Genomic DNA, 26,025 nt, shown 5'->3' with positions numbered 1-26,025 from the left:
ATGTGGTGTTTTCAGGTTCTTACCGTGCTTACGTATGTTCTCGTCTAGTCTGGTTTCTATTCTCATTCAGAAAAAGAAACATGCGCATTGAACACCAAATTGTCTTATGTATGGGCGTGTGAATATGATCTGAAGCTGGCTGTTGACCTGTCTAGTGTGTATAAGTAAACAGCCACACAAACGTCCCTAGTTCTCCTGGATGATAAAAATTATGCTGTATATCATTTTGAAATTTGGACACCAAAACATGCTTGTGATATATTTTCTGTTAACATATGTTTGGAAAATCTATCATCAGGTCTTTTAGTATGTCAGTATAGGTCAGCATGTGTCCAGCAACGAAATGAAAGCTGAATATAATTAAAGCAAGCCTTGAACGAAAATGTGTGTGAGGTGCTTTGTCTTCCTGTGATATTTTAATTTCAAAGCTCAAGAGTAATTAAAATAAATAAACAAATAAATAAAACGGTGGCCTATTAAGGCTAAACTGCTCTTCTAATCTTCTCTGTCTAATCTCTATATCCCTTGCTCAATGTAGACACCCATGCTGGTGCAAAGAGCAGTGTAACCTTGAGACTTCCGTCGTGTAAACGTTACAAAACTATATATTGGAAAAGAAAGGCACATTGTTATTGTATGTCGGCGATGTCACAACATTTGTGTGGTCTTTGCATTTTAACAATGTATGCTGTGCATAATATAAAAACAATTGAAACACCAGATTTAAAAAAAAATAATAAAAAAATAGCAGCACTCTGAGTTCTCACGCCGAAATGCACTTGGTTCAAATATAAATTGCTATCAGTTGCTGTATTTTCATGGTTTCCACCTGATCAGACTAATCCACTTTTCCATAAAAGGTATCTCACCTTGTCACCTTGCGCTTAGCAACGACCTCTTCTAATTGAATTAACTCAACCCTGTTGCTTGTTCAATCAGAGTGAGCTGTCTTGGGAGCCGATGTGTGCTTGGCATGGAACTACAGCGGTCATCACACAATGGCCTTTTCACATCTACACTCACTACAGCCTGGAATTGCCCACACCAACTAGCCAATCTAAGCGCTGTCATATTCATTGTTAGTTTGGCAGAGGTCCTCCACACATTTGTCTGATGTACACAAAATATGGCCATGTCAGCCAGGTCAGGTTTCTCTAAGTTAGAAAGTATCAAACTTCAGTCTTTGCACTAACATCCGCATTTTAAATTGCCGATTGATGTTCCTGTCATGTGTTAGGGTAGCTAGTAATAGTGGAACCAGCTGCAGCAGATGACACCAGTCTTGTTTCAAAGTTTGTTCTTCTTAGTTTCAATTGGTTATAGCGATGGTCCAAAACTTGCTCCTTAGAAATGCACCTTAAAGTATAAGACAATTCCTTGATCAAGTGCATTCCAGTAGAAATTATCTTTATAAAATGCGAAGGACAGCAGAAAATATTTTTATAAAATGCAAAGACACAGAAATTCATTTTTCCGATGTGTAATGGAGAAAAAAAATAAAAGTAAAATCCAATATTTCCTGGAAGTAGGCAAAATTGTCAGACATTTTCAAGTACCACCTACTCATCATGCTTTGATTACCCACTCAGTTTAGAGGCATCAATTGCCTTGTACACGCTTTAGTGAAGTGAAGCAGACTTCGTCTTAAATCTCAAATGGAAAACGACAGGGACCGATTGCACAGGTACAGAAAATAGTGTGCGCCAATTTCCTAGCTTCTTTTTTACTTATTTTAGGTGAATTAGCATCAGATTGGTAAAACAATGGCTGTGCTTGCAAGCAGTGCCATTTTCTGTGTTTACACTTTATTATCTCTGTCATCATAGTTCTAAAAATTGTGTGATATTCAGTGAAGAAAATAAGTATTTGGACACCCAGCTATTTTGCAAGTTCTCCCACTTAGAAATCATGGAGGGGTCTAAAATGTTCATCGTAGGTGCATGTCCACTGTGAGAGAGATAATCTAAAATGAAAAATCCAGATATCACGATGTCTGATTTTTTAACGATTTATTTGTGTGATACAGCTGCAAGTAAGTATTTGAACACCTGAGAAAACGAATGTTAATATGTGGTATCGTAGTCTTTGTTTGCAATTGCAGAGGTCAAATGTTTCCTGTAGTTTTTCACCAGGTTTGCACATGCTCCAGGAGGGATCTTGGCCCACCCATCAATCAGGTTTCTGGGCTATCGCAGAGAAACACAGAGTTCAGCTCCCTCCAAAGGTTTTCTATAGGGTTTAGGTTTGAAAACTGGCTAGGCCATGCAAGAACCTTGTTATGCTTCATATGGAGCAACTCTCTGGATTTCCTGGCTGTGTGCTTCGGGTCATTGTCATGTAGGAATATCCAGCCACGACCCATCTTCAATCCTCTGAATGATGAAAGGAGGTTGTTCCCCAAAATCTCACAATACAGGGCTACAGTCATTCTCTCTCTAATACAGTGCACTTGTCCTGTTCCATGCGCAGAAAAACACCCTCAAAGCATGAGGCTACCACCACCATGCTTCACAGTAGGGATGGTGTTCTTGGGATAATACTCATCATTATTCTTCCTCCAAACACGTTTAGTGGAAGTATACCCAAAAAGTCTAATTTACTCTCTTCTGACCACAAAACTTGCTCCCATGACTCCTCTGCATCATCCAAATAGTCATAGACAAACTTAAGACGGGCCTTGACATGTGCTGGTTAAAGCAGGGGAAACTTCCGTGCCATGCATGATATCAAACATGTCATTTTAGTGTATTACCAACAGTAACCTTGTAAACGGTGGTCCTAACTCTTTTTAGGTCATTGACCAACTCCTCTGGTGTAGTTCTGGGCTGATTATTCACTTTTTTTAGGATCATTGAGACCCCACGAGGTGATATCTAACATGTGCTCCACTCCGATTGAGAGTGACCGTCATGTTTAGCTTCTTCCATTTTCTAATGATTGCTCCAACAGTGGACTTTTTGTCACTAAGCTGCTTGGCAATTGCTCTGTAGCCCTTTCCAGTCATGTAGAGGTATACAAATTAGTCTCTGGTGTCTTTGGACAGCTCTTTGGTCTTGACCATGTTACAAGTTTGAGTCTTACTTATTGTGTGTGGTGGACAGGTGTCATTATGATGCTATCGACCTCAAACAGGTGCATCTGATTCAGGATGACACATGGAGTGAAGGTGGATTTTTAATAGGTGGACTAACAGGTCTTTCATTGTTTGAATTCTAACTGATAGGTGTTCAAATACTTATTTGCAGCTTTATCACACATATAAATTGTTAAAAAAAATCATGCATTGTGATTTCTGGATTTTTCTTTTCAGATTATCTTTCTTACAGTGGACATGCACCTACAATGAAAATTTCAGACTCCTCCATGATTTCTAAGTGAGAGGACTTGCAAAATAGCAAGGTGTTCAAATTTTTTCACCCTACATGTTCAGATTCTTTGAGCAATTGTCTTTCACATAAAGGTAGTATATACTAGGTTTTGTCTTTTACTTTAAAATCAGTACCATTAATATTTTGGGCAACATTGTTTGGACTAAATTGTAACAGACGAATGGATTCCAAAAAACAAGGGCACAAATTTTCCTGACAATATAATTATCAATTACAGTGCCTTGCAAAAGTATTCGGCCCCCTTGAATCTTGCAACCTTTCGCCACATTTCAGGCTTCAAACATAAAGATATGAAATTTAATTTTTTTTGTCAAGAATCAACAACAAGTGGGACACAATCGTGAAGTGGAACAACATTTATTGGATAATTTAAACTTTTTGAACAAATAAAAAACTGAAAAGTGGGGCGTGCAATATTATTCGGCCCCTTTACTTTCAGTGCAGCAAACTCACTCCAGAAGTTCAGTGAGGATCTCTGAATGATCTAATGTTGTCCTAAATGACCGATGATGATAAATAGAATCCACCTATGTGTAATCAAGTCTCCGTATAAATGCACCTGCTCTGTGATAGTCTCAGGGTTCTGTTCAAAGTGCAGAGAGCATTATGAAAACCAAGGAACACACCAGGCAGGTCCGAGACACTGTTGTGGAGAAGTTTAAAGCCGGATTTGGATACAAAAAGATTTCCCAAGCTTTAAACATCTCAAGGAGCACTGTGCAAGCCATCATATTGAAATGGAAGGAGCATCAGACCACTGCAAATCTACCAATACCCGGCCGTCCTTCCAAACTTTCTTCTCAAACAAAGAGAAAACTGATCAGAGATGCAGCCAAGAGGCCCATGATCACTCTGGATGAACTGCAGAGATCTGCAGCTGAGGTGGGAGAGTCTGTCCATAGGACAACAATCAGTCGTACACTGCACAAATCTGGCCTTTATGGAAGAGTGGCAAGAAGAAAGCCATTTCTCAAAAATATCCATAAAAAGTCTCGTTTAAAGTTTGCCACAAGCCACCTGGGAGACACACCAAACATGTTGAAGAAGGTGCTCTGGTCAGATGAAACCAAAATTGAACTTTTTGGCCACAATGCAAAACGATATGTTTGGCGTAAAAGCAACACAGCTCATCACCCTGAACACACCATCCCCACTGTCAAACATGGTGGTGGCAGCATCATGGTTTGGGCCTGCTTTTCTTCAGCAGGGACAGGGAAGATGGTTAAAATTGACGGGAAGATGGATGCAGCCAAATACAGGAACATTCTGGAAGAAAACCTGTTGGTATCTGCACAAGACCTGAGACTGGGACGGAGATTTATCTTCCAACAGGACAATGATCCAAAACATAAAGCCAAATCTACAATGGAATGGTTCAAAAATAAACGTATCCAAGTGTTAGAATGGCCAAGTCAAAGTCCAGACCCGAATCCAATGGAGAATCTGTGGAAAGAGCTGAAGACTGCTGTTCACAAACGCTCTCCATCCAACCTCACTGAGCTCGAGCTGTTTTGCAAGGAAGAATGGGCAAGAATGTCAGTCTCTCGATGTGCAAAACTGATAGAAACATACCCCAAGCAACTTGCAGCTGTAATTGGAGCAAAAGGTGGCGCTACAAAGTATTAACGCAAGGGGGCCGAATAATATTGCACGCCCCACTTTTCAGTTTTTTATTTGTTAAAAAAGTTTAAATTATCCAATAAATGTTGTTCCACTTCACGATTGTGTCCCACTTGTTGTTGATTCTTGACAAAAAATTAAAATTTTATATCTTTATGTTTGAAGCCTGAAATGTGGCGAAAGGTTGCAAGGTTCAAGGGGGCCGAATACTTTTGCAAGGCACTGTATATTTTCATCAGGAATACTCTGCCTTTCTTAATGAATTCTTAATTCTTATACAATCATGTCAGGTACGAAAAACTATTTAAGTAAATACTGAATTTGACACAGACTGTCGCGGCAGCTTCTCATGGCATAAAACAGCAATCACTTACACTGTCTTTACAGTTTACATTCAACGTCATCTGGCAGGCTAGAAATAATTAGCGATTGCCGCTAGTTGCTGACCACTTGACTCAGATCTCAAACCAGCGTTGGTCATAAAAGGAAATTTAATTAGTTTTTCATATTGCTATTGTCAATTAACAGCCTTCTCCACCAAACACACAAGCAAATTTAATCCTAGTCTACATTTTCCTCCCTTTATTGGATAACAGAACCAGATTTTGTGCATCGTTCGAGGTTAAAAAAAAAAAAAAAAAAAGTCGTAGGTTGGGTGCAATAATTGTGCCACTTTGTTGATTCTAATGAGAGAGTTTGTATCTCAGATTTATCAACGTCACATCAAACAATGCTGATTTGGCACAAATCCTATGAAAAACATGGCATGGAAGGCCTTCTCTGGGTTGTCTGTGTTCACTGAAAAGTAATTTAAATAATAATCCATGGTTGTACATGACCCTCAGCAACCCTCAATACTTTTTTCTCTCAATGTGTATTTAGTATTAACATTCTAAGTCACTGATGTTATATAGTAGTTTTATATATATACAGTATATATGTTATATAGAGGTAAAACTGTTTGACTTCTCAAATTGCATGGGATCAGTTCCCACTCAGTGACGAAATAAGAATTTGCGTGTGACAGTCTCTACAGAGTAGGCTGTGATTCCCATCACCTCAGCGTGTTAGTCTGGCTTTTGCCAGGAGAATTAGTATAGCTAATGTGTTATCTCCACTTACAAGTAAGTGAGATAAAGGCTACAGTTCAGGATAGCGTCCAGTATAGAAACAAATAGTGGGGGAAAAAGATGTTCTTTTATGCATCACTCTCCTTTGGGATTGACTGATTGCTGCCACTAGTAAGGTTGGTTGGAAAAAAAGAGGGAATGTACGGAATGACTCCTATCAGCGGGCTGGTCATTGGCGTCTCTGCAGAGGGCGTCATGGGAATGATAACATCGTCCTGGTCCCACACGTGGAAGGCATTGGGGTGTGAGTGGCTGATGCTGCAGGGCATTTGAAGTGGGCTCGCTCCCTCCATAACGCTATCTTTTTTCACATCTTCGTCGATTGGACCTAGCAAACAGTCTGTGGAATGATGACAGGTGTGAAAGTTAAAGAGAAAGAAAACAACTTCATCATGTCCATCCCAAAGGGAAACAATCATGTTTAATAAATTGAAAAAAAAGTTTCATTTTTCTGAGGAAAAAAAACTTTTTTTTTTTTTTTTTAAGTTTTGAGTAAAAAAATAAATACATATACAGTGGTACGAAAAAATATCTGAACCTTTTGGAATTTCTCACATTTCTGTGTAAAATCACCATCAAATGTGATCTGATCTTTGTCAAAATCACACCGATGAAAAAACTGTCTGCTTTAACTAAAACCGCCCAAACATCCATAGGTTTTCATATTTTAATGAGGATAGTATGCAAACAATGACATAAGAGGGAAAAATAAGTAAGTGAACCATCTCATTTAATATTTTGTACCCCCCCACCCCCCTTTGGCAGCAATAACTTCAACCAGATGCTCCCTGTAGCTGCAGATCAGTTTGGCACATCGATCATGACTAATCTTGGCCCATTCTTCTCTACAAAACTACTGTACTGTATTTCAGTCAGATTCCTGGGATGTCTGGCATGAATCGCTGTCATTAGGTCATGCCACAGCATCTCAATGGGGTTCAAGTCTGGACTTTTTCTTGGCCACTCCAGAACGCGTATTTTGTTCTTTTAAAACCATTCTGAAGTTGATTTACTTCTATGTTTTGGATCATTGTCTTGTTGCAGCATCCATCCTCTTTTTAGCTTCAACTGTCTGACAGACGGCCTCAGGTTTTCCTGCAAAACATCCTGATAAAATTCATTCATCCATTAGCAAAACAACCCCAAATCATGATGCTTCCTCCACCATGCTTAACGGTGGGGATGAGGTGTTGATGTTGGTGAGCTGTTCCATTTTTCCTCCACACATGAAGTTGTGTGTTACTTCCAAACAATTCAACTTTGGTTTCATCAGTCCAGAAAATATTTTGCCAAAACTTCTGTGGAGTGTCCAATTGATTTTTTGCAAACGTTAAATGAGCAACAGTGGCGTGCTGTGCCGGTTGGGGGGCTGCATCTGTGGCTCGTTGGCCCGGGTGGGCGGACGGGGGTGGGTGTGGGCATGGGGTTGGTGGTGTGTCCCCTCTTCCCATCCCTGAGGGCCGGTCGATGAGGGTGCGGGTGGCTCGGGGAACACCCTGGATCCCGGGGACTGATGTTGGCTCCTTTGCTGGGCTCCGGGAGGAGGGATGGGCTGCGCTAACCCCCCCTTCCTCCCGACTGCCCTACCCCTCCGGGCTGGCTGGGTGGGGGCCGTGGCCCTGGGTTGGCGCCTGTCTCCGCTCGTCTGCCCCCTACTACTCCTTCCTGTTCGCTGCTTTGTCATAATAAACGAGGTATGCCGAATTATCCCAATGGGAGTATGTCATACTCTCAATGTGAAACATTAAAACTATTTATTCAGACCAACCGGACACTTAGACGTCCATTCTCCGTGCCAAATAACTGAACAGGACAGGTTAAAAAAAAAAAAAAAGAAAACGAGCAACATTGTTTTTTTAGACAGCAGTGGCTTCCTTCATGGAGTCCTCCCATGAACGCCATTCTTGGCCATTGTTTTACGTATAGTTGATGTGTGCACAGAGATATCGCACTGTATCAGTGATTTCTATAAGTCTTTAGCAGACACTCTAGGGTTCTTTTTTACCTGTCTGAGTATTCTGCGCTGAACTCTTGGCGTCATGTTTGGTGGAAGACCACTCCTTGGGAGAGAAGCAACAGTGCCAAACTCTCTCCATTTGTAGACAACTTTTCTGACTGTCGAGTGATGAACATTCAGACTTTTAGAGATGGTTTGTATCCTTTCCCAGCTTTGTACAAATCAACAATCCTTGACTGTAAGTCTTCAGACTGCTCTTTTGACCGAGCCATGATGCACATCAGACAATGCTTGTCATCAAGACATTTCTTACCCGGTGTGTGTTTTATAATGAGCCGGGCAGCTTTAAACCACCCATCAGTAATTGGGCACACACCTTAGTTTAAAATGTTTGGTAAAAATAGGTTTTAATTACTCTTTAAGTCTCCTTAGAGGGTTCACTTACTTATTTTTCCCCCTTCTCTCATTGTTTGCATGCTATCCTCATTAAAATATGAAAACCTACAAATGTTTGGGTGGTTTTAGTTAAAGCACTGTATTTTCATCTGTGTGATTTTGACTATGATCAGATCACATTTGATGATGATTTTATGCAGAAATGTGAGAAATTCCAAAAGGTTCAGATACTTTTTCACACCACAGTATAAAGTGGAGAATATGTATTCTTAACTCATTGGGTGCAAATCACAACTATAGACATCAAATCCATTTTGACGTGTATTGCCATCAATGGTGCTGAAAGATGATAATTCAATGCCAACAATTCCACTTCAAATGGAATTCATGCCTATCGCTGTAAATGGCAGTGATTGAATTAAATGCCATTCTGTCTTGCCCCCCCACCCCCACCCCAAATGACCAGATTGATTCTCAACTGAAACAGTCAAAATAAAATTTAAATATCATAGCTCTGGTAACTTGGTAAATGGGCATTAAGGCACGTGTAGCTCTTTGACGCCGCTATTTTTTGTAATCACCGTAATATCGCAAATATTTTTTATTATTTGTGGAACCTGTGTCTCACAACAGGCACGCAAACCTGTTACAATAACCTTTTCAGCATGGTAGAAGAAGACGACGAAGAGGTAGACTTGACATTATCAAACAGTATTTCAAGATAATGGGTAGAACAAATTTATGTTGTCTGATATTTTTCATAATTTTGCACAATACTTCTTATGCATATTACCAGAATAAAACAATTATTTGTGCTATTTTCACTTATTACATAAGAATGTTTGTCCTCTTAGTCAGCAGTAACAGATAGACAAGCAGCTACAGTAGTTTCTAATCCAGAGAAAAAGATAACATTAGTACGGATTGGCAACCTGCTACTGTGATTATGCTAAGTATTGTAAACATCAAATAGTGCCATTCTATTTTTACCATTGAGCTGTAAGACGTGTTAATCATTGTCTATTATGTAGCAAAAAAATCAGAAAGTTGAAGGCTTATTTTAAAAGAACTTTGAAGCCAAAATGTCCTTCAAGTCTGTAATGACCCATTAACAGTTTACTGTAGATTGAATTACAACAGTGAAACTTCTCCAATGCATGTTGTGTAGATGGAAAGAAACATATGATGAGAACCTTTTGTGTTTAGATGAGACAGATTACCTGTGATATCCAGCAGAAGGTCTTTGATGAGGTGACCCACAATTGCGTAAGCCACAGCGACCACGACCACAATGGCAACAAAGACATAAAAAACAGATTTCGGGAGCTGTATGATGTCATTTGAAGGAGGTTTGTACTCCTTATACATTGGCTCCACATTTTGAACCAAATACTGGAAGGAATGCTCCCCTTCTTTTTCGGTATTGTTGAAACTGTCCATAATTCCAGCGTCGGAAGCATCAAAGTTATTTTGACAAATTCCTAATTTTCTATGTGATACATTCTTGCCCTCAGCCTGCCACCCCCTTCCCCCCCTTAAAAGTCTTTCAAGATTCAAGTAAAGCAAAGCAAAATTAATCCCAAAGTTCCAGGATAGATTTCAGCAAATGATGAGTCACTCAAAGTTTTTCTTATTTCCTGATCCTGTGGCAAAAAGAAAAGACATCGGATTTTCTATCTCTGCGCCATGTGTCCTCTTCTCTGGAATAATCCGGGCTAAATGCTGCTGAGCAGACACACGCATTCAACAAGAGAGAGGGAGGACGGGATTAGACTGCCAATCAGCAAACCCCTTACCCTTAACATTCCAGACCACACAGATTAGCCTGCACAGATTATAAGAATATGCGCATATAAATTTGAAAAATAATCTAAATTTTATAGTAATGACATTGATATCAGTAGTATCGTAGATGTACTATCACTAATGACTAAAAACCCAGGTAAATTGATTGTAATTAAAACATTTACATCTAATTGTCTCCAATGTTTTTTTGAACTGTACGTTTTTTAGTCACAGTCCAATCCAATGAACAATATGCAGCATAAACATTTTATAGTTGTTTCTAAAATTGTTAATGTAATGAAAAATAAAAACATTGAGGAAGACTAATAGCACTATAGTCAGAACTAATTTAAGTCAAACATTTTGATTCAAGAAAATCAACAGTAGAGATAATACAGTTGTAGAAACCTTTGGTAAGTTTTGACAGTGTACAGTACATTTTATTTGCTTGAAGAACACAACCACATCCTTTCAATAACCAGCAAACATAATTTTTTACCTCCAGTCACAGCACAGTTTTATTTGTAATTAATTTTTGACTCAGGTACAAGTAAAAAAAAGTATTCATTGAAAATAATACTCAAGTAATGATTAACATTGTGAGTAACTGCTTACAATGTTACTCAGATTTTTTTTTAAATAATGGGATATTTTTTTCTCAGCACAATTTACAAGTGTTATTATTTTACTGTAATGTAACCTATTAAATGACAATATTGGGCCAGAAATACACCCAAATCATGGAATTCATATGATAAAAATGAAACATCACCCATCCAAAGAGCATGAGTGCCCTCTAGTGGATAAAAAAAAATATGGTTACCTCTGATTGGCATAATGGAGTCCTGTGTTTTTTGTTGTGATTTCTCATTGGTGAAACAGAGACAGCCACTGTCGGCATCTCTGGCAAAAATAAAGTCAATATGTAGAATAAAGAGAAAAAATGTAACGATTCTAGTGGAGCCCAAAGTAGCGGAAGTAGCGTAAAAGTAGACTTTCTTCTTCACCAATCTACTCAAGTAAAAAGTATTCAGTGGTAAAAGTACTGTAAGAAGTACATTTTTCTTAAAAAGTTACCTAAGTAAATGCAACTGAGTAAATGTAACGCGTTACTATACCCACCTCCGCTCAAATTTCAACATGAACTTCATCATGAATCATTTTTTGATGATGATGTCTTCATAAATCTCTTTGGAACGGCACCAAACAAAAGTTCAAAATTATCACCTAGCCCAATGCAGATTTGCAATTCATAACCTCGACCTATTGTATTTAGGTGTTCATGATGGCTTTTATTTGTCTTTTTTGCAATGTTGTTACTAACGGCGTTATTTTTGTCAGTAGTGAATAATCAAATTTTTTTTTTTTTTTACTAATTTTTTACTAATTATTTCTTAATTATTATTTCTATAATGCCGTTACTGTTACTGACGATGAGAAGCCGTGCGTTACTAAAATGTGATTGAATGGCGAGAGATGTCCGAGACACACGGAGAGAGCAGTGCGGGAGAGGGGAGGAGGGGAAGGGGGTTAGTGTGACACTGTTGCAAACTAGATGTTAGGTGGCTTGGAGCGTTAGATTACCATTCGCATTCTCACTAGTATTAGCATTTAGCGTGGCGAGTGTCATGTTAAACGCTCTGGAAATTTTTTACATACAGTTCGTGGCGTTCAGGTGGGTACAATTAATAGAACATAATGGACGGTTTTCCTGTTCAGTATGCATTAACATCACCAAGGGGGTGTTGTCCTTGTAGATACTGCAATACAATCATTTGTTTTTTATTACAAAAAAATAGTCACTTGCCCTAAACTTTTCTCGAATGACGTATCCATAAACCTTGTGTCATTTTTTTTTTTTTTTTAAATCAAAACACCGAGAGCAAAGATAGAAGAGGGAAGAGCTTCAGAGCCTCAACTGTACATTGAAAAATATCTATATATATATCTATATATTAGAGGTGTGACGGTACACACAAGTCATGGTTCAGTACGTACCTAGGTACGGGGGTCACGATTTGGTGCGGGTTCAGTACAACATGAGAAACAAAGGTTTTCTTTCTCACAGAATTGAAAAGTTAAAAGTTTGTATACAATTACACTCTTTATTGGTGAAATTTAAGAAAATGTAAAAAGGGTGACTTATGTTTTTTTTTTTAATGAAAAAGACGGTTCAATTCAATCAGTTAATTATAAACATATTTGATGTGAAAGATGTTATGGAATGGATCATGTACTGTAATAACATGTAGAGCATTAAAAGTAACATCAGTTATTTTGCCGAGTAACTAATTACTCTTACTTTGAGGTAACTGAGTGACTAAATTACTTTTTGGGACAAGTAATTTGTAACTGTAATTGATTACTTTTTTAAACGTAAGATTAACAACACTGCTTTTTTGTTTGTAAATCCCATTTCCCATAGGCAGTTTCTCATAGTTCAGTCTTATTTGTTAAATGTTGTTTCATACCATATGTTCCAAATTTTTTGTTGCCGTTTATTTTGTTTTTAAGACATTGTTTAAAAAACTATGCCTTGATGCTTTGATCTCTATACAGTAAGAGTGAAACGGTACATGTATTCGTATTGAACCGTTTTGGTACTTGGTGCTCGGTTCGGAACGACGCGTACCGAACGAGTTTCTGATGAAATGTAACCCTTACTTAACGAGGCTGTGAGTCGATCGGGTTACAGTTTATTTGTGTAGATTATATTTACTCCGTCTTCTCTACTATAATGAGGACCAAAACGGTAGGACAGTAAGAAACGTCAACAGCGCGACAACGTGGCCGCCGCGAGAAAGCAGTGAAAAGCGGCCTTTAAGGTCAATCAGCCAATGCACACCAGCCGCAGTGCGGCCACGTGTTAGACGCGTCCCAGAAGCGGCTCAACGCGATGCACGCGAAAACAACGGCAGAGTTTATTATTTGACGCGAGACGCGGCCCTCCTGCGTCAATACTACTAGCTAGCAGACCGGGCAGACCGGAAGTCACTCGTGTAAAAATACGGTGGATCCGGTCGATTTTCAACTAATATGCAATCGTAACCCACTTTTTGAGTCCATCAGATCTCTTGAGTGGTAGATCGGGGCACATAAAATATACAATATATATGAATACTACATCACATTTGTAAAATACAAACACATAATAAAATAAATAATAGCCCATTTAAATAAAATAAATTGAAATGAGCTAAAACACATGTAATTAAACAATATGAATAACACACAGATCCTGCTTACACAATTAAATTTATTAATTTCTGTGTGGCGCTTTAACTTGAGAAAATCCACCAATAAAGCTTTTGAAAACTGTTCATAAGAAAAAAAAATCATTGAGGCATTTCATTTGTAAAATACATGTTAAAATCTTTGTCATAGGGATTGCTTTTCTCTTTAGCACAGGACTTCTTTTTTTGTTGTTGGATTATTATCTTTAAATACCCGCTACTTTTTGAGCAGAATTCTAGCTTTGTATGGGCTACTGTTCCTATTGTTGAAAGCACAAACGTGTGAAATAAACAAGCACATTTATATTTTGCATTGTGTTTTCTTACTGTACCGAAAATGAACCGAACCGTGACCTCAAAACCGAGGTACGTACCGAACCGAGATTTTTGTGTACTATACTACTATACAGTATGCATGTCTTTTGACAACCTTTCTATGATAATGTATTTGATTTTAGACTAAGCTAAGTATATTTAAAAACATTTATTTTTTTACAATACCGCATGATCATGTCATTTGTTTCAATTGACATCTCTTAATTTAATTGTGTTTCACTCCAAAATATTAATATTTAACTGCACGGATAGCATCAACAGCTATCGAATTAATTTATGAGTTGGTAAAATAGCCATATTTCATTACTTGTGGCCTTAAATTAATTTATAGCCCCGCCCCTGACAAAATTGACGAACATAAAAGCAAGTGTAGTAAGTTTATAGTAATAATCGTCGTAAGCATCGTGGCCTGCCAGCAGGAGGCGGAACGTATTGGAGGAGCGAACGCTGGCTGGATTCTAAGTACAGTATGTGAAATTTGGTGGCTATACACATGTACCAGCATTTGCGTGATACTCTCTCAATTATGTAATATTTCATAGATTAAATGTAAATATTATGTGTTTCCCTATGTATCTTTCAACTGTCTGCTTTAAAAGCTAAACCCTGAGCTCATATAGCATGTAACTTGAGTTAGCATCCAGACGCCGTAATTAGCTTAATTACATCTTCCCTCTGCTAACTTTTAAAACTTTCCCGGCAGACGGCTCTTCATCAGAAACACTTCTGGAAAATTGTGTTCACTCTTATATATACATTAAATTCTGCGGGACCAGCATGGACTTTCTCTTTGAAGGAGCATCCGCCTCACATTCCACCCACCACGAAGGACATGATCAGAACCAAAGAATGGTATTCCTTCCTTTCACCCCCCTCCCTCCAAACTAGTAAACGTGATTTGGTTAATTTGTATTGTAGATTCTGAAACAAAATAAGGTTGTGATTCTGTCATATGTCATTTTCACTGGTTGAATTTTCAGGTGGAAGACACGATAGTCAATTTGAACAACGAAAACATTGAAGAGAATTCCAGGTATGGGAACATTACATTGTTTGGCTGTCCTTTAGCGAGGTTGCTATTCCATTGTCCTGTTGGAACGTGTGCGAAAAATATGTACCCCTATTGTGTTTTTGTACACTCTAAGCTTTCTAGTCCACTAAAATTTATGGAGTTTGGACATTTACCATTTGAGTCTGTATGAAGCCATCAATGACAGACACACACACCCTTGTCTCTATTCTGATTGCGATGTGCTCGCAGCTTAAATGACATCAACAGAAGAACGCAGGAACTAGTGGAGAGGATTCACACCCGCCGCAGCAATAACCTGAAAGAAATAGAAAGCTTCCAGAAGGTTCTCGTTGACAAGGTAGTTTTTTTTTTTTTTTAAATAACAAAAAAAGACGTCTACATCTTTTAGAAGTGGACCTATAAATCTAATAAAGGACCCTCCCCTGTGGCCTGCAAAAGGTGACGGAAGTGTGCCAGCAAATGAAGCAGAAACTGTACAAAGCATATGAAGAGAACAGCAGCGAGATGGGGTTGAAACTGCAAGAGTTGACCGACGTGCTGGAAATGTGCACCAAACTACACGGGGAGCTCTTGGAGGCTAGCCATGTTTTAGGCGGCCTCCGTGATGGCCTCGCTGTCAGCGGCGTGGCAGAACCGGTGACAGACTAGATAAGATTTATATTCACAGTACAATTGTGGCACTGTTAAGTCTTCCACTGAGAGTTCATCGATTAGCCATGGTGTTATAGACTTGTAGTAAAACTTCAGATTTGTTTTTAGGTCAATGAGCACACTATAAAATTGTTTTTCCCACTTGTAGTTCCTATTACATGAAGAGTATAGAGATTGGTGCAAAAATTAACATTAAACCACACTGAGTAGGGCAGTTTTTATTCGTGCTTTTCGATGAAACATCTCAGCCACCCTAATTTTAGGCCATTTACATTTGTAATGCAAGACAAAACATAACCAAATTTCTCTTGCTACAACCTTTTCATGTAGCTGTCGAAATCCTTTACAATACAGGCATTATAAGAGGACAGTTAGAGTATCTAACTTAGGCCCAATGCAGTTTTTAGACTAGGTGAAACATGGAGAAGAATTAATTTACATTCGCAAGTCACTGTAGACTGAGACTATTTCCCAGCTTGTTCCAATGAGACGTGAGATCAGCATTTGCCATGGATAGCATAAATTGTATTACACATTGGAGCAGTGTAGTGTGAACTGCAGCTGGAGACAAAAACTTTGCCTGGTAACGCCAATGTCAATTAACAAGTTATGGGAAAGAGAAGATATGCTGATAAAAACGGAAAAATCTAAGATGTCAAATAATGACAGCCTCACATTAGTCTAAATGATAACAAAAATGTTTAGTGTCAAGTGAATTTGAGAGGACTCAATGTATTGATAATATCCACAAACTCAAAACATCTGAGAAAGGTGGGAATAAAGTGCTCTAGTTTCTGCATCCAGTAATCCCTTGCGTGTATTCTCATTCAACTTCTCAAAACTCTTTTATTTTCCAACAGTAAAAGATTGAAGTCCGGTAATAGCTCTGCCCAGGATCAAGGCGTGGATGTCATGGGTTCCTAAGATGGACAAATCACAAATAAATTACTTGTTATGTCACAGAATAAGCAAAGTAGTAAAATAGACTGCTGACCTCTAGCGGCAGATAAGTATAACTTCGATTAACGGACTGCACTTGGTGCCTTAGCATTCTATCTGTTGGGAATTTAGTACCTTACACTGTTACATGTTGGTGAACTAGTCTTGACATGATAAAACGTCTCAATTTTTTTTATATACATAAAAGCACCACAACACCATCAACATTGATTTGTTCAACATAGTCATTCAAAGCTTGCTCTTGCTCCATGAGAACTTAATGGCCTGGACACAGCGGTGAACAAATATATTTGTAAAATAAAATCACTAGTCAGAGATGGATCTCTGTCGTGAAAACTTTGAAATGCTAAGATTGGCTGGATTAAATGGCATCTTTCTCCTCTATTTAATGTGGTAAAGGATAAAATTTGACTTTTTATTTGCAAGTAAAATAGATTCCAGTTTGATGAATAATGACATTTTATTTTCTTCTGAAGGTTTTACACAGATGGTGCGTGTGTGATGGACAGAAAGGGCAGGTCAAGTAAATACTCTATGTAAAATGGCACAATTTTTCAAAAGTGAAAAAGACTGAGTCGCAGCTTGTCAACACATAGGATTTTGTGCACGGATTGTGCACTTCCATTTGATAGTGATGAACAGTATTTTTTCATAAACGCGATAATATTTTTTAGTAACGTCAGTCATCATATATTAGACACAACCTTTGCGTCAAATGAAACTAGCATTTCAAAAACAAATGATTGACCATGAAAAAATGTAACGTTGGCAAGCTACACAGGGGACCATTGGGCAGAACTCATCTTAAGGCCTTTGCTGTATTTTTGGTGGCACATAACATTACGAGCACCCAAAGAGGCAAGTGCGCCAAATTGCCAGAAAAACATTTATACTGCTAGGTTCAAATAAATGAACCATACATTTGAGGTATATTTTTGTAATCATTAATTGACTATTTGTCCCCCCTTTTGTTTAATAAGTGACTTACCTTCATATGTGTTAACAGCCTCGAGGTTCATGACATGACGGATGATGTGGTACTCATCGGCAATTCCGTTCCCTCCCAGCATGTCTCTGGCTTGTCTTGCGATATCTAAAGCTTTGCCACAGCTATTCCTTTTCAGCATAGAAATCATTTCTGGAGCTGCTCTATTTGGATGAAAACATGATTGGGAAATACCTTTTAAAAGAGCCTGAACTATGATTAAAATGAAAGAATGAACTTACTTCTTCTCATCAATAAGTCTTCCGAGGGACAAACACGACTGCAGCCCAAGGGTTATCTCTGTCAACATGTCGGCCATCTTCTTCTGCATAAGCTGATTCCTCGCCAGTGGCACCCCAAACTGTATTCTGATAGGTGCACATCAATATAAATTAAAATAATACAATGAATGAATCAAGTAATCAAGACAATTTCTAAAAAATAAAAAGTCATTTTCACTGTATTGTTGGTATTAAGAACACGTAAACAGGAAGGCTTTTAGTTTGAACCAGGGGGAAAAAATTAAAACAATTGACTGTAAAAGTGAGCATCCCGCCAACCATTTTTCCCCCTTCACGGACCTTAATCCTCTTCTGTAGAAAGGCATGTACAATGGGAGTAATTCATAAATTCTGAGTAGCTTTTTTTTTGACATTGAAGGATAACAAGTACCTGTCAAGCGTGTACTGTCTAGCTGCGTGGAAACAGAATTCCGCTGCACCCAGAGCTCCCCAGGCGATGCCATACCGAGCGTTATTGAGACAGCCAAAGGGACCCTGGTGACAAGGGTCGCCAACAAAGGTAAAAATGTGTTGGTCATTTCTCTTGAGCATTTCATTGGTGAAAACCAAATGCCGTATTTTCCTGACCATAAATCGCTTTGGATTATAGGTCGCACTACTCAAATAAATGCGGAATGAAGAAAGTTCATTTTTGGGAGGGAAAATGTATGTCATCTGCTATTTGTTGTCACAGCGTAAACAATCACTAGTGTTACTTCAGCAACAAAAGGATTCAATAGAATTGAATAGTTCCAAAACTGATGTCCAAACCAGCTTTAAGGCCAGCCGCATTGCACAGTCATGCATTACGCAGTGCTAGTTGCTAACCTAAACTTCCTAGCTTAGCAACCTACAATGTTCCAACACCTCAGCTCAACAACGGCCATTTTGTCACCTTACATCAACTTTCGTAGCATACACATAACCTTTTACTCAAGGTTTTCTGACAATAGTCAGCTCATTGCTGCTCCCATTAGCTTAGCTTCCAGCTTTAGTAGCATTGCATAGTCTGCGTTACCGCCGGTTTCGGTTACTCCAGTGCAGTGACCAAAAGCTTTTCTATCCTATTCTATTGTATTGTCATCCTGCATGTCGTCCATTCACTGTTCAAGGCTCATATCTGCCTTCGCTCAGCTCTGCAGACAATTTACAACTGTCCAGATCTGTATAGCTGCTATGTGTCGCTTAAATTCCCTCCGAGAAGTTGGCAAAAACAAGTATAATAAACGGCAATTATCGCAAACTTGTTTGCAGCCGGTATGGTTAGAAAAAAGAAAAAAAAAACTAACATTGAGATAGAGCAAGATATACACTGTAGTGGAGTAGGACAGGTCATACACTGCTGAGGCCCACTGGTCAGCCCACTATGCACACTCCTTGTTCATACAGGTCAGCGTTAAGAACATGCAAAATTTTATATTTTAAACATAGTCGCAGAGCATAATCAAGAAAATACGGTGATTCAATTTTATAGACAAGTTTCCGAGGTACTTCTACTTTACTTCCTTATGTCTGCCGGCAACTTCAGTTTTCAATTTTTTTTTACCATTGACTTCAATGGCGCTGGGTTGGCGTCACTCACTAAAAACCCTGAAAAAATACGATTTGGAAATACCACATCCTTCTGCCATCTCAACATGAGAAAACAACATAAAGAAGTGGTCATGGGTGACCACAAGTAAATTTTTATAGTATTTTATTGACTTTATGGTAGTGAATGTAAACGCCATTGGGAACTTGAAAAGCTCTGAGGCATTCCAGTACCCACACAGCCACAAAGTCGGATGTGTCCCCATACACGAACACGGGAATTTTGTCTTCATGAAGGTGGATGTAGAACCAAGCCAGTGCCTCAATGCTCCGTACCACAAAGCATGGGTACTGGTGCGTCAAAACTGCAGGCTGTACATGTATCGTGGGTCCCAGGCGTTCGTGTAGTCATGCTTCCGCTGTGTTATGGAAGGTATGTGCCCCAAAAAAGAAAACTAAGATATGGCGCATAAAACAACTTCTTGCCTCTGCTCTTAATATTGCGATGATGATTGTAAATATGAAGTTAAATTTTTACTACTACTACTGCTGCTGCTGTAGCTGCAACTACAACAACACATGCTAACTACTAGGCTAGTAAAACTAGCTTCTTAAAAATAAGAACAAACGTATAATCTTTTAGGTGGAGACTTAATTTTAGAGCTGCAATCCATATTCTGGAAATATTGTCTGCTGCTGGTTTCCGATGTAAGGCGTATAGCGGGGTACATCCACAGTGGCGCTACTAGGCTAGTAAAACTAGCTTCTTAAAAATAAGAACAAACGTATAATCTTTTAGGTGGAGACTTAATTTTAGAGCTGCAATCCATATTCTGGAAATATTGTCTGCTGCTGGTTTCCGATGTAAGGCGTATAGCGGGGTACATCCACAGTGGCGCTTTGTAGCTGGTCTGTGATAAAAACATTCCTCTTCAAACAATTTCTTTTGGCGCTTCCAGGAGTTCGCATAGCCACGCGTAGCACATTAAGTCCCGGACCCTTGTATACGATCCATTTTTTGAGAATCAGTGGGTTCTCTTGATTTGATTTTCACTCGTCAACACACTGCTAAATTCAACCGCAACTCATTAGGTTTTTTTCTAAACCGAAAGTTCCGGGCAGACATTCTCCAAGATGACGCCGCCCATGTTTCGCTCAGGAAACATGTCTATAATACGTGCATTTGCAAGTTGGGGAAAAAAGTACTTACAGCCAGACCAGAGATATTTGGCAGCAGATTTTCTTGAGGAACTTCTACTTCATCCATTAGGATCATGCCAGTGGCGGAGGCCCTCAGTGAAAATTTGCCTTCTATCTTTGGGGTAGCAAAGCCCTTCATTCCACGCTCCAGGATGAAACCACGCACCTTTCCATCTTCACATTTGGCCCACACCACTGCAATGTCTGCTACAGGGGAATTAGTGATCCTAGAAGAGACAAATGCAGAAGTTGGTTGAGCATATACTTGACATGTGTTCTTTGTATATGCATTATGTGTCTAATCCTGTAGCCTGTGAATGTATGTTTCTATCAGCACACCATGTTTTAGCTCCACTGATGGTGAAGGTACCACTGGATGGGTTATATACGGCTTTGGTTTCCATACTGCTGGGATCACTGCCATGGTTAGGCTCTGTCAAGCCAAAACAGCCCAAGATTTCTCCGCGAGCTGAAGTATACAGACAAAACACAGAGGTATAAATACTTGTTAAACGTTTGTGTCCACTCTCACAAATTCTCACCAAGCTTGGGTAGGTATTTCTCCTTCTGAGCCTCTGTGCCATAAGCATTAATGGGATGCATGACCAGTGACGACTGTACGCTCATAACTGAGCGATAGCCACTGTCCACTCTTTCCACCTCTCTGGCAATCAAGCCATATGCCACATAACTTGTTCCCGCACAGCCATAACCTGCAGGGTGGGTGCAGACATCAGACTGAAACGTGAAAAACTTTGATGGCCATGTGAGTGTGGTTATTTTTGTGTACCTTTAATAGTGGGGCCTAGTACGCCCAACTCTCCCATCTCAGAGACAATCTCACGGTGGAAATCTGGAATATGTTGTAGTAATATAAAGATTATTTTTCTTGTTCCTTGGAGTTTTTTTTTTTTTTTTTTTTTTTTTACAAAATCATGTTATAGTTAGGTTTTTACAACACCTGGAAAGTGTTTTCAATTTTGTGGGAAAGAACGTATAGTACGTCTCCTTTTAAGATTTGTGTTTTCCTCACGTTCATGTCTGTTTGCCATGACGATGCGGGGCATGAGTTTTTCCTGGCAGTAGTCACGGAAGGAGTCTCGGATCATCACCTCCTCCTCTGTAAGCTGACCCTCCAGGTCCAGAGCATCTCGCCAGTTGAATGGCACCTTGGCTGAAGGACAAAACATAAACACGCTCATCTGTTATGTCACTATGTTATGTGACAAACACAACAGGTTGAAGTTACGTACTTCCTTTGACAGCCTTGTTGACATCTTCAGCATCTATTGGGAAAATACAACAACACTTCACCTTATATACATGTCCAATTCATACTTTTTTAAAATTCTGAATACAATGGACTACTTTACCTTGAACTTTTCGCGTGGCAGGAGCAACTGTGCCCTGGGCTCGGCACGCGGTGATAGATACACATTTTGGGGTGCTGGAGATTAGACGAGTGATGCTTCTCAAAGCCATAGTACACTGAACTGAATATAACACAAAACATTAAGACGTTATAATACTCATCTAGAAAAACAGAGACGAGAAAAAAAAAATCAAAACCAAGAACAGTATTTCATATTTACTTCACAGCATGCTCACTTATACTGTATTGTCAAGTGCAGCTAAAGTACAGGTAAACTGAAATAATTTGAAGGTAATTGTACTTAAGTTACATATCTTGTTGGCATCCAAGTTTACCTTACCGTTTAGATTTCGGCGAGTTTATCAGGAAGAGAATTGGTAGTGAATCGTTGACTCGTTGTCCCAGCGTGTTATTGAAGTTGGTTGTGTAATGGTTACTTTCCGCTACGTCACTTAAATGGGTCACATCCGACAATGGCCCTAACAATCCGCCATGACAGGTGATGATACTAGCGCCTTAGTGAAACTACGTTTAACTAAACTAAATATTGGTGTTGTTAGAAAAACAGAATACGACGGTGAATAAATAAGGGGCTGTGTTATGCCGAGTATCGAATACAAACCGGAATGACCGCAAACTTTTCCACACTCAAAATGGCCACCATTGCCTACTGTGCGCTTGGTCTGAGTGGAAGGCGTGCTTCGACGCCCTGGATGATCATTGGCAGGTTATATCAGGCACCGTAAACGGAATGTTCCTCGAGGTGACAGAAATATTGGACGCCTGTCACAATCGACGGCAACCAATGAATTAATACAAGGGTCAAACATGATCGAATTGAATAAATAACAGGTAACGTTAAAGGCGTTGGAGTATTGCAGGATCAGATCTGAATGCTCCTTGGCTCAATCTTTGCTGCGTTTGATGACATCACGTGGGCAGGATCCTGTTGTCGACAAAAAAAAAAATCATTTTCACTCAACTTCTCACTAAATCTCAAATTGCTGAGAAATAGAAAGAAAAAATGATTGTCAAAAATTTTGCAGTACGTTTTGTACAAAATTCTGTCCAGTTCTGTACAAAATGTTAATATATTTAGGGCTGTCAAAATTATCGCGTTAACGGGCAGGTAATTAATTGTTTTTTAATTAATCACGTTAAAATATTTGACGCAATTAACGCACATGCCCCGCTCAAACAGATTAAAATGACAGGAGTGTAGTGTCCGCTTGTTACTTGCTTTTTGGTGTTTGGCGCCCTCTGCTGGCGCTTGGGTCTCAATGATTTTATGGGCTTCAGCACAATGAGTGAGCATGGTGTAATTATTGACATCAACGATGGCGAGCTACTAGTTTATTTTTTGATTGAAAATTTTACAAATTTTAATAAAACAAAAACATTAAGAGGGGTTTTAAATTTATAAAATTTCTATAACTTGTACTAACATTTATCCTTTAAGAACTCTTAAAAGTCTTTCTATCCATGGATCGTTTTAAGAGAATGTTAATAATGTTAATGCCATCTTGTTGATTTATTGTCTTGACAAATACAGTACTTATGTACCGTATGTTGAATGTATATATCCGTCTTGTGTCTTATCTTTCCATTCCAACAATAATTTACAGAAAAATACGGCATGTTTTACAGATGGTTTGAATTGCGATTAATTACGATTAATTAATTTTTAAGCTGTAATTAACTCGATTAAAAATTTTAATCGTTTGACAGCCCTGATTATATTATATTCACCCCCACTGCTTTAAAATGAAAAATTGACAAATGCAATTATCAATTTTACAATAAGTCTTATTTTTATGTGATTATAAAAAATTAAATAAATGTCATTCTACAACACACTATACTGCAATAACAAAAACAATTTATATCTCAACTGTATATATTTTAAAGGCATACCAAAGCAATTGGTAAACTTTTCGGACCGTGCCACAGTACCATTGAATTAATTGGTTTGATTTGGACAGTCTAGGGTGTTTTTTTTTTTTTTTTTTTTTTTTTTTTTTTTTAATTCCTGTGTGTCCATATCATCATACTGAGAGTAATTACATTCAACTTCTGATGTCATTTTGTAATTTTTCCACATTTTCACTTCCACAAATAAAGTCAAAAAGAATACTAGCGTTTGATGAAAAGACATTTATCACAAGCATATATGTTACAACAATGGTAAATTTAAGAACAAATACTGTATATGTAAGTGTTGTGATGAAGTAGAGCAGACTGGGGCAATGCGAGACATTTTTTACATTTGCTCTCCTCCAAGCAAGCTAAAACAAACCAGTAAAGTTGACATATTTCACACTCATTAGGATGTTTCCTAGCAATGGAAATTATCGGAATGTACTCAGGATGAATACTATTGAAAATATAACTAATTAAAAAAAAGCGGTGTCTTACTTTACCCCATCTAAAGTGCAAACTGAGACAGACTACAACAATTAAAGGGGAAAAGTGAACCAATTAGGGGTAAACTGATTCAGTTACTTTTTCCATCTTAATATCAGAAATCATAACAGGAAATGTTGTGAAAGTAAGAATCCTAACAGGTAGCTTGACAGTAAGTCAATTCAGAATGAATGTCAGAATAGTAACAGCATACTTGGGTTTGGTCGATTAAACACACTTTTTAGACACCTGAACGCAACAGAAGATCTACGACAGCATAATACAATATCATCATATATATAACAGAATAATATGACAAAATTACCCATGGCCAGATCTATGTTTGCTGGATCACCTCTTTCATCTTCAGTACACTCTTCATCAGGCAAGTGTGACAAGGATATCAATCTCCGAGCTGCTGACTAAAATTTTCTTTTTTGTTGTTTTCTTTTTCGGGTGGGTCTTTTCTTTGCAACTTTGCATTTTCCCAACCAATTTCTGACTGGGACCATGTGGCACATCTGAGTCAGATGACTAGGCTTATCCAGGTGGACCATGTGAAGTGGATGGATTAGAATAAATTACTGAATTGTCTGAAGAGAGTAGTTCATCTGCAGGTGGATCATCCAGATCTTCTGCAGTGGCAGGCTGCAGGCCTGTTTAACACCATGCATGGTGCAAATGTTTAATCAGAGAAAGCTCATTATATCTAAATCCAGATGTGATGTTGTTTAGTTTCACTGCTGACATGAAGGAGTGAAGCATAGGCGGACTTTGACTTTTGTGGCAGGTGGGCAAAACATGTTGATGACCCCGAAACGTGGTGTCAGCAATAAAGTTAACTTACAAGATACATGCTTAGTTAGTAGCTGAGCCCATGCTCGTAAATACAGGCATCCCAATTATGTGTGTGTGGGTGTGCACATTTTTATGTGGAGAAATAGACGCCGATTTGTGCGTTCCACGGAGATATCCAATTTAATGCCAAGTTTTTCCAGTCATTGCACACTTGAATATGGTACCCCGGTTGATGCTCTGTTGTACAATTACTGTCTTTAGTGGACAAACTGAAACTTGGCTCACCATTTTGACGGTTCTCTCTGACGTTTCATGGTCCACATCTTCAATCCTTGGTTCTCGCTCACTAGTTGTTGTCACTTTTGAAAGCTCAGGTTAGAACAAAACTACATATATCCATCTTGTTTCTTCTGTCCTCAGGTGGTATTGGCTAAGCAAATCAAATCACTGTCTCTAAGGTGCTAGTCACATGAACTGTTCGAAAATTAATTTTGACCCATTATAGTATTTTTTTTTGTTCATTTCATTCATTTTTGTTGTTTGTTTTATTGCTTTACAACTTTAATAGACAACATTTTACCGGCAGTCTTAATTAAAAATTCATATATTGGAAAGTCAACTACATGCAATGACAATTAGACAATTATAGGGGCTTGAAAACATGACGGTTGCATGATCACAAATGTGCTCCCTCACTTATAGAGAACCAGGAGTGCAAAAATGAAATAAATACACAATTAAATAAATAATGAAATGTGTCAATAAAATGTTTCTATTTCATCATTATTCGTTTATTTATTTATTTCAATATTTATTTGTTTATTTCAAATTTTATCCATCTTTACTTTTGTTTATTTAAATTTATATTCATTTAATTCAATATATATTTATTTCAATGTTTATTTAATTATTTCAACATTTATTTCCGTTTTTATTTATTTCAACATTTATTTATTCCAATATATA

At 38.4% G+C, this 26,025-nt stretch overlaps 2 protein-coding genes across 3 annotated transcripts; one reads left to right on the top strand and one right to left on the bottom strand.

The window, feature by feature from the left end:
• Positions 1 to 9,087: 9,087 nt before the first annotated feature.
• syce2 (synaptonemal complex central element protein 2) lies at positions 9,088 to 17,832 on the top strand. 2 transcript variants are annotated; one of them, XM_057844548.1, is made up of 6 exons: positions 9,088 to 9,181; positions 9,699 to 9,841; positions 14,550 to 14,698; positions 14,827 to 14,879; positions 15,108 to 15,216; positions 15,318 to 17,832. In XM_057844548.1, exons 2-6 carry the CDS (start codon positions 9,823 to 9,825, stop codon positions 15,525 to 15,527), a joined length of 540 nt encoding a protein of 179 aa, XP_057700531.1. In that variant the 5' UTR covers positions 9,088 to 9,181; positions 9,699 to 9,822; the 3' UTR covers positions 15,528 to 17,832. The 2 variants fall into 2 exon arrangements, with proteins under 2 accessions (XP_057700531.1, XP_057700532.1); XM_057844549.1 differs by lacking the exons at positions 9,088 to 9,181; positions 9,699 to 9,841 and adding an exon at positions 14,217 to 14,313 and having other exon boundaries at positions 15,318 to 17,831.
• On the bottom strand, positions 15,733 to 22,707 carry LOC130920968 (glutaryl-CoA dehydrogenase, mitochondrial-like). Its single transcript, XM_057844547.1, has 12 exons — positions 22,199 to 22,707; positions 21,860 to 21,979; positions 21,740 to 21,772; positions 21,520 to 21,660; positions 21,277 to 21,339; positions 21,029 to 21,199; positions 20,826 to 20,955; positions 20,497 to 20,713; positions 18,148 to 18,251; positions 17,718 to 17,843; positions 17,479 to 17,639; positions 15,733 to 16,450 (listed from the first exon to the last, which is right to left on the bottom strand). Exons 2-12 carry the CDS (start codon positions 21,966 to 21,968, stop codon positions 16,377 to 16,379), a joined length of 1,329 nt encoding a protein of 442 aa, XP_057700530.1. The 5' UTR covers positions 21,969 to 21,979; positions 22,199 to 22,707; the 3' UTR covers positions 15,733 to 16,376.
• Positions 22,708 to 26,025: the final 3,318 nt, after the last annotated feature.

The sequence above is a fragment of the Corythoichthys intestinalis genome, chromosome 8 (genome assembly GCF_030265065.1).
Source record: "Corythoichthys intestinalis isolate RoL2023-P3 chromosome 8, ASM3026506v1, whole genome shotgun sequence".
NCBI lineage: Eukaryota > Metazoa > Chordata > Actinopteri > Syngnathiformes > Syngnathidae > Corythoichthys > Corythoichthys intestinalis.
The sequence above is the reverse complement of the archived record's forward strand: the minus strand, read 5'-3'. Positions and strand labels throughout refer to the sequence as shown.

Excerpts from the sequence above, each read along its gene's own strand:
- LOC130920968 (XM_057844547.1), bottom strand. The coding sequence starts at position 21,968 with ATGGCTTTGAGAAGCATCACTCGTCTAATCTCCAGCACCCCAAAATGT. Across the intron at positions 21,661-21,739 it reads CAACAAGGCTGTCAAAGGAA|CCAAGGTGCCATTCAACTGG; the intron begins GTACGTAACTTC and ends TTTGTCCTTCAG. Across the intron at positions 21,340-21,519 it reads CATGGCAAACAGACATGAAC|ATTTCCACCGTGAGATTGTC; the intron begins GTGAGGAAAACA and ends AACATATTCCAG.
- syce2 (XM_057844548.1), top strand. Across the intron at positions 14,699-14,826 it reads ATGATCAGAACCAAAGAATG|GTGGAAGACACGATAGTCAA; the intron begins GTATTCCTTCCT and ends TTGAATTTTCAG. Across the intron at positions 14,880-15,107 it reads AACATTGAAGAGAATTCCAG|CTTAAATGACATCAACAGAA; the intron begins GTATGGGAACAT and ends ATGTGCTCGCAG.